The 13,334-nt window shown below is 40.4% G+C and overlaps 1 protein-coding gene across 18 annotated transcripts in view; it reads right to left on the bottom strand.

Moving 5' to 3' along the window:
- Positions 1-13,334, bottom strand: part of SCEL (sciellin) — a 127,532-nt gene that overhangs the window by 53,695 nt on the left and 60,503 nt on the right. For 12 of the 18 annotated variants that reach the window (XM_021065753.2, XM_021065758.2, XM_021065754.2 and 9 more), the window contains 4 exons: positions 9,152-9,211; positions 4,705-4,749; positions 1,551-1,610; positions 1,196-1,255 (listed from right to left, as the gene is read on the bottom strand). In XM_021065753.2, coding sequence (XP_020921412.2) covers positions 1,196-1,255; positions 1,551-1,610; positions 4,705-4,749; positions 9,152-9,211 — 225 coding nt within the window. The remainder of the gene's footprint in view (positions 1-1,195; positions 1,256-1,550; positions 1,611-4,704; positions 4,750-9,151; positions 9,212-13,334) is intronic. The other 6 variants (XM_021065756.2, XM_084982023.1, XM_084982020.1 and 3 more) reach the window with 1 other exon arrangement.

Genomic DNA, 13,334 nt, shown 5'->3' with positions numbered 1-13,334 from the left:
AAGTGTTCTGCATCAAGAGGGTTAAGTAGGCATCTGCCAGGATTGACTTGGAAAACTAGAATACCCGTCTGTGCATAGATTGGCACAGATCAATGGGTTTTTTTTTTTAAAAGATGACCAGGAGAGTAGAAATACTTATTATGTTAGGAAGGCAAATTTAAGGACTAACCAAATACAAGGTAAACAGTCAATCTGGAGAAAAAGCAGTAGAGATGGCATAAATCTGTACTCTTTGTCATTCTTGATTGTTCTGGAATTTTCTTTAATGAAACTGTCAAGAGTTTGGTTTCTTTCAACATGAAAAATAATATGAGTCGGGTTACTCATTTTCTAGTATATCAGTATCAGTCTAGAAGTCTAAGTTAATCTCTTTAAATAATATCAGTTCAGGTACTGGTCATTAATTAAACTTTTTGTGATATAAAATAAAAGCATGGCTTCTGACCATATACCTTACACATATATCTGAGAAATATACATATGAAGTGACTCAATCAAGAATCCAACTGAAAAATGCTTTACTCTCTTATAAAGTCTTCAGTGGAAATTCCCATTGTGGCTGAGTGGTAATGAACCCAACTGGTATCCACAAGGATATGGATTCAATCCCTGGCTTTGCTCAGTGGATTAAGGATCTGGCATTGCCATGAACTGTGGTGTAGGTTGCAGGCACAGCTCAGATCTGGTATTGCTGTGGTTGTGGTGTAGGCTGGCAGGTGCAGCTCTGATTTGACCCCTAGCCTAGGTACTTCCCTATGCCACAGGTACAGACCTAAAAAAAAAAAAAAAACAAGACTTCAGTGGTGAGGGGCTATGCTCCCAGCATCAAAATATCTTAAAGTGAACTTAGAATGAATATATTTGTTCATGAAGTAGCCTATTGTCCACTACGTGTGATAGCCAGTTTGACTCCTTCCACTTTTAGATGCAAAAGGGAAGTCATCTAGCACATGCTCTTCATCATGTAGAATGAAGAACCAGAGGTCACCAGGGATCAAGCCACTTCTCCAAGGTCACCCAAATTGATGTTGGTGACAGAGCCAGCACCACGACATTCACGCATCTCCTGACCCTGATCAAGGGCCGTTCCACCAGCCCATCTGATGTCTGTCTTTGCAGGAGGCTGCCCTCAGGAAATGGTATGTGGTGTAGGACTCAATCAAGGAAGCCTGTAAGAATCTCAGCCAAATCTTACCCTTTGCCATCTTTGTCTGTCCGGGTATTCACAAAGACGAGATTTTCAAGGCTTTTGGCTCTATAAAACACACAAGAATTCAAACATAAGACTGCACATTGAAATAAAATTGTGTAGTATCTTGAAAGGTCAGATACAGTAACAATTTTTCATGACTTGCTCATTTACCAAACAGAAGAGCAGAAATCCTTCAGGGCAATTATGTCTGAACTAAATGTACAAAACAGAGCACACAGCCCCATCTGCTAGTACATTTGTATGCCAGAAGATATCACTCCCTTCCAGCTAATGTCTGAAGAAATGAAACCAGCAATGTGAGAGAAAATATTTCCAGGTTAGAGGCAGAGGGACTTACCTTTTCTCTGTTGGCTCTGCCTTAAGATTTGCTCGGAAGAGACCATCCAGACCTTGGTTTCTGTAAATGTATTGAATACAAAAGCTTGACAGTGGTAATGACAGATACTTAATTCTTATAAAAACATAGATCGGTTTCCATTTAAGACAGGAAATAGAAGCTGGTTAGGAAAGATAAGCCATAATCCTTGATTGAAATCACCATTTTCCAAAACAGGTATTTTCCTAGATTCAAAATTTAAACTGGAGTGGACATTAGAGAAAAGAAAAGATACAAACTGGAGAGCCATAAGCTTTTTTTTTTTTTTTTGGCTTTTTGCTATTTCTTGGGCCGCTCCTGCGGCATATGGAGATTCCTAGGCTAGGGGTCAAATCAGAACTGTAGCCACTGGCCTACACCAGAGCCACAGCAACGCGGGATCCGAGCCGCGTCTGCAACCTACACCACAGCTCACGGCAACACCGGATCCTTACCCCACTGAGCAAGGTCAGGGACCGAATCTGCAACCTCATGGTTCCTAGTCGGATTCGTTAACCACTGTGCCATGACGGGAACTCCCCATAAGCTTTTTAATAGGTCCAGGGATGTGTTGTTTGTGTTCGCGGAGTTTTTTTTGTTTTTGGTCTTTTTAGGACCATACCTGCAGCATATGGAAATTTCCAGGCTAGGGGTGGAATCAGAGCTACAGCTGCCAGCCTATGCCACAGCCACAGCAACATGGGATCCAAGCCATATCTGTGATCTACGCCGCAGCTTGCACCAATGCCAGGTCCTTAACTCACTGAGAGAGGACAGGGATTGAATCTGTGTCCTTAAGGATACTAGTTGGGTTCTTTACCGCTGAGCCACAAGGGGAACTCTGAGTGTTTTGTTTTAATGAGAGCTAATATTTACAAAGCAGGCCATGACACATAAAAACCTGACGTTTGGGGATCTGCTGAAAGTGTCCCGAAACCCTGGGCTCAAGTTCTCAGGTGGTGACATCAGCTGGAGCTGGAAAAGAGCTGGGCACCCAGGACAGGGCACTCCCTCCCTGTTTCAGAGTCAGCTCTTCCATTCCTTGGCACCTGCCTGGCCCAGCAGGCCACAGAGTCTGATTCTGGATCTGTTACCTCTTCTCTTTATAAATAAGAAAGCTGAAAAACAGCGAATTGCCATCAGTTGTTGATAGTCATGTTGACCATTATTGTCAGAATAGGTTATGAAAAACCACCTCTCTCGATCCTTAGATCAAGAAACTCATTTGACACTGGCTTTGTTTCTCCTTCACTCTGGTCTGGTCCCTGCCTATTTTTTTTTTTTTTTTTTTGCCTTTTTGCCTTTTCTAGGGCTGCTTCCAAGGCACATGGAGGTTCCCAGGCTGGGGGTCCAACCGGAGCCGTTGCTGCCAACCTAACGCCACAGCCACAGCAATATGGGATCCAAGCTGCGTCTGCAACCTATACCACAGCTCACGGCAACACTGGATCCTTAACCCACTGAGCAAGGCCAGGGATCAAACCTGCAACCTCATGGTTCCTAGTCAGATTCATTAACCACTGAGCCACGATGGGAACTCCTGGTCCCTGCCTATTTTGTATGTTAGTGTGACAAGTAACAGAAAGAGAACTAAAATTGCATGGACCTCTAACACAAATGTCGATGAATATGATTTTTAAATTATGCAATTACCAATGATTCAAAATAAGAAGATAGTCTGAGAAAGAAGTATCAGTATTAGTATAAGAAAATGATTTTTTTTAATTTTTTTTTTTTTTGTCTTTTGTCTTTTGTTGTTGTTGTTGTTGCTATTTCTTGGGCCGCTCCCGCGGCATATGGAGGTTCCCAGGCTAGGGGTTGAATCGGAGCTGTAGCCACCGGCCTATGCCAGAGCCACAGCAACACAGGATCCGAGCCGCGTCTGCAACCTACACCACAGCTCACGGCAACGCCGGATCGTTAACCCACTGAGCAAGGTCAGGGATCGAACCCGCAACCTCATGGTTCCTAGTCAGATTCGTTAACCACGGCGCCACGACGGGAACTCCAGAAAATGATTTAAAAAAAAAAAAAAACGAAACAACTCTATTCATTCATTTATTTACTACGTGGCCCTACCCACAGCATGCAGAAGTTCTGGGCCCAGAGATTTTACCCACACCACAGCAATGACCTGAGCCACAGCAGTGACAATGCCAGATCCTTAACCTGCTGAACCACCATGCAACTTTCCAAAATGAGTGGTCTTCGTCGTGGCTAAGCCAAAATCATTCAGTGACCAAAGCAAACTGTTTACATACTAATATGCTAATAGTTCAGAAAGAGGAATGTGGTTATTTTTAATAACTGACTTACTAAACAATGGAGAATAGAAATCAAAGATACTTTAATCTTAGTATCTTTAGATTGTAACAACCATTCATAATAATAACACAGTGATGATTTCTATAAGCTTGATAACTTATTCAAGATTTGTAGGACACCTTTGACTAGTAAAGCATGTGTTTCTTGTGTTCAAATGCTGAAAAGTAACAAAGCAAATTCAGTAATAAAGAAAAAAGAGATGTTGGTGGGATTATAAATTGGTGCAACCACTGTGGAAAACAGTATGGAGATTCCTCAGAAAACTCAAAATAGAACTACCATTTGATCCAGCAATCCCACTCCTGGGCATCTATCCAGACAAAACCATGACTCGCAAAGACACATGTACTCCGATGTTCATTGCAGCACTATTTGCAATGGCCAAGACATGGAAACAAGCTAAATATCCATCGACTGAGGAGTGGATCAAGAAGATGTTGTACATGTACACAATGGAATATTACTCAGCCGTTAAAAGGAAAGAAATAATGGCATTTTTAGCAACATGGATGGACCTAGAAATTAGCATGCTAAGTGAGGTCAACCATACAATGAGACACCAACATCAAATGCTTTCACTGACATGTGGAATCTGAAAAAAGCACAGACTGAACTTTGCAGAATAGATGCTGACTCACAGACACTGAAAAACTTATGGTCTCCAGAGGAGAGAGTTTGGGGGGTGGGGGAATGTGCTTGGGTTGTGGGATAGAAATCCTGTGAAATTGGATTGTGTTGATCATTATACAACTACAGATGTGATAAACTCATTGAATAACAAAACAAAAGAGAAAGAAAAATAAAGTCTTACCTTTTCAAGCTTTTGTTCATTTTGATGAGATTATCCAATTCTTCACTTTGGGGAGAGGAAAAAAAAAAATGTCTCACATCAATTAAAGCCTGGCCAGACTCAAGGGGCTGATTCAGCATAAAACAACTTCCAGGTTCTCTGAAGTTCAACATATGTCCCACCTTTATCATCTACAAAAAATCCCCTCTATCTTTCAAAGCTCCCTTCAAATACTTCTTTCTCCAAGAAATCTTCCCCAGTCCAGTAAGTGAACAGAGCCCCTGCATTCTGGGAAGACTTGCAGAGTTTTAGCTTTTTTAAAATCTGTTTTATGGTACTTACACTGCTACACTTTGTCACAGATAATCACACAGTTGTCTCTCATTACTGTCTTCACTCCTACACATACAGGTGTGCACAGAGACATACACAGACACACATGCACACCACTTAAAATTTAGAACTATATTTTACATTGGATCCCCTTCCGTGTTTAATACAGGGTTTTTCACACAGTAGATGCTTAATATAGGTTTAAATTGAGTCAACAAATACAGGTCCATTGACTAATTGTGGATTCTGTCTTTGCATAATGTGCCGGCACAAAGCAGCTATTGGAACAAAGCCGCTATTGTTTATCCATAAGTGTGGCTTCTTTCTTGAATTCTACTCTCCCTCCTTCCAAGTCAGCTAGATCTGCTCTCCTGTTTCTGAAATTGAGAACCAAAAAGATGCTGTCAGCTACTTTTTCAGGAGCCACCTGTTTAAGCTAGACCCCTGGGTTCTGGAATATTCCTTAGAACCAAGGGAGCTCATCTCTTTCTGCCAAGAAGGCAGCCACGGTGGTTTCTTGTTCCTATTTTCTCCTCAGCAATCCTGTCCTCGGCCCTTCTGTCTACCTCCCCTCACCCCCTTTTCTCTTGCCTTCCTCATCTAGTTTTCCAGTTCACAATTCTTGGTTCTGCCTTCTTCCTGCTCTAGAATCTCATAGTTCCCACACTTCCTTAATGTTCCTCTTTCTTCTTGACTCATCATTGGTGTTGATCAGGAGGCCCACAAGACCAAGTAACTCGCTAGTTAGACATTCAGATTCCCCAAATCAGGGATACCTGGACTCCAATCCAGGATTTGCTGCTTCTCAGTTGGTGACACTGGCTGGGTTAACTAACCTCTTGCTACCTCAATTTTTTTTCCATTGGTAAAATATGAATATTAATTCTACCCACCTCAGAAAAGAACCAATAAGTTAATGAATATTAAGTGATAAGCATGATGCCTGGCATGCCATCAACTCTCAATTAATTTTGGCAATTGTAGTCAACATTCTCAGTCAACATGACTCTTTTCATTTAATAACGGCTCATTATATTTATTTTTTAAACTGAATTTAGAGGCACCAAGACTTTGGCTCAGCCTTAGAGAGGTATGGTCGCCAAGTCACTTAAGTGCTTGGAAGATGCATGGCACGATGGATGCCCAGAAGAGCTCCTGGGACAGTTCTCTTAGGGATCCTAAAAACACATCCCATCAATGGCCATCACAGAGAGGAATCCTTTCAAGCAACATTATGCATTCAATGGTAGGATCAAAGACTGACAATAAACCCTGACATATAAAAGTTGCTGACCCTGATAAAAAGTCGATTAATGTTCCACCCTGTGTGGGACAAATACTACCCAGCCCCCTGACACAATGCTGCACTGTTGGTGGTTTTTGTTTTTTGTTTTTTGTTCGAAATTCTACTTTCTAATGCTGAGGCTACGAATCTGTTCTGTGTCCCTATGGGAAAGAGCAAACCCAAGAATCCTGTACATTTTAGCCCCAAACCCTTCTGACTGGTGTGATTCACAATGATGAGATTATCAGGATTTGGAGTTTCCCAAGAAACTTAGTGTAAATCATGAGAAGACACTCTGTGGGAAATGAAGCAAAATGGAGATTGTACTCTGGACCTCAAAGCAGAGCTTTTAAAATGACCTTAAATTGATGAAAACCTTTGGATATTAAGTTTCACCATTACATTTACAATAAATGAAGGACTGTTAGACAGATAGGAATAACAGTCTAGGAGTTCCCGTTGTGCACAATGAAAACAAATCTGACTAGGAACCATGAGGCTGCGGGTTCAATCCCTGGCCTCGCTCAGTGGGTTAAGGACCCAGCATTGCTACGAGCTGTGGTGTGTGTCACAGATGAGGCTCAAATCTGATATTGCTGTTGCTGTGGTGTAGCTCTGATTTGACCCCTAGCCTGGGAATCTCTGCATGCCGCAGGTGCAGCCCTAAAAAGCAAAAAACAAAAAACAAACAAAAAACCCCAAAACAAAGGAATAACAGTCCATTTCCCAAAGGAGGATTACAAAGAGGGTCTTGGATAAACAAAGCTAGTTCTAGTCCCTACAGACAGGCTGCAGTAATAATACTTGACTCGGATGGAAAAGACATTTCCCTGGCCCCCATCAAAGCAGCAGCTTCTTGCCGTGAAGAAGGCATCTGGCTGTGGAATTCATGCATCCTGGCAAGGGAAAGGGGGCAGGAAAGTTAAACCCACTGCAGCTCGCACTGTTTTTGTTTGATTTACAGAAAACTAAAATTACCCTTGGGAATCATTCACTTTTCTCGCCCTATCACCCACCAAAAAGTTATCCAGCCCCAAATGCTCTCGAAGCCCTATTAAAAATAAATTATTACCTCAAACCAAAACACTAGATAAAATTAGAGATCGAGGCACGTAGGCAATAGAAGAGATGAAAATGAGATGTTCAGGATACATTCAACCACCTCCATCTGGGTTTAGAGCTTCTGGTCTGTCCATGAGTGTGCAGAGAAGAGCTAAGCATCACTGCTGTTCCCTCTCTTCAGTTCTTTGGATGGAGACTGCAGTCCCTAACAATACTCTTAGCACTGCTAAATTCCATTAAGCCAGGAACAATTTTTGGAGGCACAGGATTTAAACCATGGAACGTTTGTACTCAAGGGTTTCTCACTGTTCATCATTAGTGTACAATAATGTACTATATAAACACTTCTACTTTGCACAAAGCATTGTGTCAGACTCTGCAGATGACAGATGGTGAATAAGACAAAATATCTGCTCTAAGTGATTAAAGAGATAACAAAGAAGATTGAGACATTTACGTAAATACCATGAAACAATACTCAATATCATTAGTTGTTATATAACATGAATAATGGGGCTCTAAAAGCTTAGAGAGGCAGACGTCACATCTCCCTGGATCACTCAGGGAAGAGTTCACAGAGGAGATGGTCTCTGACCTGGATCTTCAAAAATGGGTTGAAGTTGGATGGATTGATGTGGTGGCCTGGAGGCTGGAAAAGGCCACCATGTGGATGGAATGGTGTAAATAAATGCAGAGGCTCTGGAAACGACAGAAAGGAAGTGGTTTCATTTGGTACTGCGTGTAGAGTAAATGTAAGGGGGAAGTCAGAAATAGCTAAGGAGGGTTAGGTTGGAGCCAAATTAACAAAGGCCTTGAATGAGGTTATAAGTAATTACATAGGTAATGGGGAGGCAGGTGGAGTGATTTTTTGAGCAGAATCATAGAAAGAAAAGTCAGGCAGTGCTGGGTAGTGATGTTCTAGTTGGGGGGGAGGCTGGACTGTAAGTCAATCTGGGCGGCCACTCTGATAACCTGTGATGGAACCAATGAGGGTTTGAAGTGGATTGAGGGAACATACATGTGCTGAGCATTTTATATATTTAATCCACATGTGCCTGATACGACACAGACAGGACAAGATATGAAGAATCAGAAATGATTCTAGAGGAGTTCCTGTCGTGGCCGAGAGGAAATGAATCTGACTGGCATCCACGAGGATGCAGGTTCGATCCCTGGCCTCGATCAGTGGGTTAAGGATCCAGAGTTTCCCATGAGCTGTGGTGTAGGTCCCAGAATTGGCTTGGATCTGGCATTGCTGTGGCTGTGGCATAGGCCAGCAGCTACAGCCCTGATTTAACCCCTAGCCTGGAAACCTCCATATGCCGTGGATGTGGTCCTAAAGAAAAAAAAAAATTCTAGAAAGGTGAGCTTGCTTGAATGAAAGAACAAAGAGAAGGCAGGAAATAGCACCTGTGGGAAGGAAGTTGCAAATAGCCTAGGACATTCTAAATGGGGGTGCTGGGAGATGGATAAACAGAGGTCTCGGCCAGTAGCATGAATAAGGGCCTGGGGGTCTGAGACAAGGTCAACACCATGGACAACTGAGGTGACTTGGATGAGCACTAGTCACCAGAAGAGGAAGCAGAGGAAGCAGAGTGTCCAGAATGTCAGTACCACCCATTTCTCAGGGACACTGATCCAGAGGGACTGAGTCTTTCTTCTTTCAAAGTATATATAACCAACAGCATTGGAGTTTTGTTCAGATTTAGAGCATTGAAAGGTACTGACTAAGAATTTTTGAAACAAAAAGAGAAGAAAAACACAAGTTCAAAAGCTCTGAGCTCTCACCCCTTGTCAGTTTTCTGAAGTGAAGTGGCCACTTGGATGATGTTCTCGAGGTCCTGACTCCTTCAAATGATGAAAAATAAACTCAAGTTAATGACCGTAAAGCTCTCTTAGAAGGAGCTAAAATGTTATCTGTGTTTAGAGAAGAAAGCAGAAGCCCATGTGTTGTTCAGGAATTAATGACTTAAACTGAGAAATAAAACAGACTATCCTATAAGCTTAGGGCATCCATTCTCTCTTTGACACTCACACACACACAGACACACACACACACACACACACATCCCAGTCAGTCCAACTGGGCGTTGGCTCTGCCATCTAGTGTTCACAGAAATAACTACAGTATCTTCCAAAGACTTCTATTGGCTGCTCCCTAGTTATATACTTGAAAAACGATATAGAAAAGAAAATTCAATTAACTGCACAAATAAACACAGAATGTGTTCAGGAATTTTTCTGTCATTCAAGGAGCATTAAACAACATATTCAGATGATCAATTAGTCCCTTATAGGAGGTAAAAGTATCTGTTTTCTTAGGCTTCCAAAAGAAAGCAAGCATATTTGAAACTGTAGGATATGTGGAAGGACCTGACATATAGAGGGTTTGAATCCTCACTGATCTCCCTGGATCATGAAAAGGAATAATTGGGGAAATCCTCATAGCTTTACGTGCAATTAAGACCTGTGTTTTGGAGTTCCCGTCGTGGCTCAGTGATTAACGAACCCAACTAGCATCCATGAGGACTAGGGTTTGATCCCTGGCCTTGCTCAGTGGGTTAAGGATCCGGCATTGCTGTCAGCTGTGGTGTAGGTTGCAGATGTGGCTCGGATCTGGCGTTGCTGTGGCTGTGGCTGTGGTGTAGGCCAGTGGCTACAGCTCCAATTTGACCCCTAGACTGGGAACCTCCATATGCCACAGGTGCAGCCCTAAAAAGACAACCGCCACAACAACAAAAGACCTGTGCTTCATAAACAATATCTTATAGAAGGTTAATTGGGTTCCATGAAATAAGACTTTTATAGTCAAATACATCTGAGAAACATAACCGACTTTCAGAGATTCAGAATATATATAAAGTTCATGGTAGAGAATTCTGTTTCATTGTGTTTCCTAAATGTGTTAGTCATTAAACGCTTCTTTCTCAGAACATGCATGGACATCTTATGGCACATGGGACACGGGTTGGGAAATGCTGAGACGGAACTGTACCTTAAGTTACTAGGTACGAGGGAAAAATGACCATCTCCAAAGGTAAGGTATCTGTGTGGTGTATGTCTCAGAGTTAAGGAAGATAATAAAGAAAATGAAAAGCATGTAAATTCTGCACTGTAAAAATGCTTTCAGTAAAAAAATTTGTCTAAAAATTGATTATAGTGGTATTATAAGATGGAAAATTTTTTACCGTAATAAAAATGGTTTATCATATTGATAGACCTATAAAATAACATTGTTTAAGAGCTAACTTCAAAAAGAGTGTTTTTTTGTTTTTTTTTTTTTTTTCAGAGAAAGAGGAAGGAGTGAAGGACGGAAGCAAGGAGGGAGGGAGAGAGGAAGGAAGGTAGAAAGGGAAACTCAAAACAAATATATCCTAGATGGGAAATGCAAGCCAACAGCATACATTAGGTCTGTCATAGGGGATTCTTGCTCAAAAACATCCAGACAATTTGTAAGCCTTTTTCTGATGATGCAGGTGGAGCTGAATGTGACCTTAGTATGAAGTCAATTCTACGCAAAGCTTTTGTAGAAGTTCTATCAAATGACTATAGTTCTACCTGTTCATTTGTATCCAACACTAATTATATAAAAGACCTTAAGACAAGTTCTATGAATAAAGAGGCATTTTCCATGGGGTTCCCATCGTGGCTCAGTGGTTAACAGACCCAACTAGCATCCATGAGGATGCAGGTTCAATCCCTGGCCTCGATCAGTGGGTTAAGGATCTGGCGTTGTTGTGAACTGTGGTGTAGGTCACAGATGCAGCTCGGATCTGGTGTTGCTGTGGCTGTGGTGTAGGCCTGTGGCTACAGCTCCGATTGGACCCTTAGCCTGGGAACCTCCACATGCCATGGGTGCAGCCCTAAAAAGACAAAAAAAAAAAAAAAGAAAAAAAAGAAAAAAAAGAGGCATTTTCCTGTCTTAAGGGGTTTTCCTGTCTTATTTTGTTATTATGTTCAGACAGTTTTGGTTGTTCTTGATGTAATGCTTAGAACAGAAATGAAAGGAATGAAGTTCTGTAGGTACATATAAAATTATGTATCACCTACTACTCAAGTCAGCTGGATAATTGATTTTATCTATTTTATTATTAAATTTATGTATTTTAAGTGTTCTAATAAACCATACTTTATCATTTCTATAATTACATAGATAGATATATAGATACAGATCATTGTACCTTATATTTCTTTCAGCAGATCTGTTGGTTTCTGTATATACACTTGATTTAGGTGGACATATCTGCCTATATTTTTAGTTAAAGATAGTGTCTGTAAGAAAATACTTCTCAGTTAAATTTAAACAAGAAAACACTTATGTTTAAGATCAAAGTGTTAAGATTGAAGTGTTTACTTGAAATAAACATCTCTGTATGTTCGTATTCATTTACTTTTTCAGTTATCATAAAGCAGTTTTATACTTATCTCCAATAGATAATAACACAATCTTTGTAAATAATAGGAATCTGTTTTTTTCTTTTTTCTTTTTTTTTTGCTAGGTATCAGAGGGATTTTTTTTTTTTTCTGAAAGACTTATCCCACTTGAATACCATCAGGAAACAGACTTGCTCAGATAAGATGTGAAACACTGTCATATTTCTAATACACCACATAGAGAATGACTGCATTGAGTTGATAGAATTAAATGTTACAATGTTAGGATCTGCTGCAATTTGTGACATAAAGCTTTTCTCTGCTCTTTTTCTAAGAATCTGATTGACCTACTTAGACATTCTTGCTTGTTCTCAAGAAACTATATTCAACTATTTTTTTGTACTCCTGAGGACATGTGTTAATTACACAGGAAACACTTCCCTTTCATATTCTTTCATTAACATCATCTTGCTGTGATTAAAGTAATCAGGGTTTAAAACATGCAAGTTGTCCTCATTTTATATTTAAGATCATTCATGGAAGAACAAAATTAAAGTAGTAAAAATGGATTAAACCAATTCCCATGAAATTTAGCTTCTTTTGAATCTATACAAGCTCACTGCTCTAGAGTCCCTTGTTTTAGATTAGAATTTAGGTGGTTACAAACACCAATTTTTTTTAGCCCCTTAAAAATACTATTCAAATTAAGATTTAATGCCCCAAAACTATCAAAGTAAAAAGAAAAATAAAGTAAGATAGAAAGCCAGGGAAGTTATTTTTAAGAGTATAATTATAACCATTGCACAAATGAAAAGTCCTAAATCTGACCTATATTTTTAATTAATTCAGTGAAGGAGTGTTTTCTTAACATTAAAAAAATTTATCCTCTCTTCCTAAGGACAAAATTTCAAAGATATTATGAAATTTCACTGAATAGAAATTCAGACCTGGGTTTTTAACTGCTTACGTTGACCATCTAAATGTATACAGATAGCCCTGCCTCCCAGTCAGCATTTTCTGGCTGAAGTTACCCTCTTAAAGAAGAATAGGGCTAGAGTTGTCTTACATGTTGTCGAAAAAATCACCAACAAAAAGTAAAACCACAAAAGAATCAAAGGCAGGCCATCAAGCGAATCTAATCTATTCAGTCTTCATTGAGACACCATTTTGAAAATCCCTAAATAATAATGGAAATGTGCCATGTAGGTCTTGAAAAACAATTTGAAATTATTAAATGGTATAACAGGAACACATGGGAATATTTTCAGAGCTTTAAATTTTTTTTGGGGGGGGCACACCTGCAGTATATGGAAGTTTGCAGGCTAGAAGTCAACTCGGAGCTGTAGCTGCCAGCCTACATCAAAGCTACGGCAATGCAGGGTCGCAGATGCATCTGTGACCTCCACCATGGCTCATGGCGATGCTGGAATCTTGACCCACTGAGCAAGACCAGGGTTTGAACCCTCATGCTCATGGATACTAGTCGTGCTCGTTACTGCTGAGCCACAGCGGGAACTCCTCAGATCTCTGAATCTGTTTCTAATTACTAGTTACAGCGCATTGGAAATCAAAGTAGAAAAGCAAGTCTGTACTTTTT

The sequence above is a fragment of the Sus scrofa genome, chromosome 11, assembly GCF_054392235.1.
Source record: "Sus scrofa isolate SSC_HxYL_T2T_F1_AM1 chromosome 11, Sscrofa_HxYL_maternal_Yorkshire_Landrace_v2.0, whole genome shotgun sequence".
NCBI lineage: Eukaryota > Metazoa > Chordata > Mammalia > Artiodactyla > Suidae > Sus > Sus scrofa.
The sequence above is the reverse complement of the archived record's forward strand: the minus strand, read 5'-3'. Positions and strand labels throughout refer to the sequence as shown.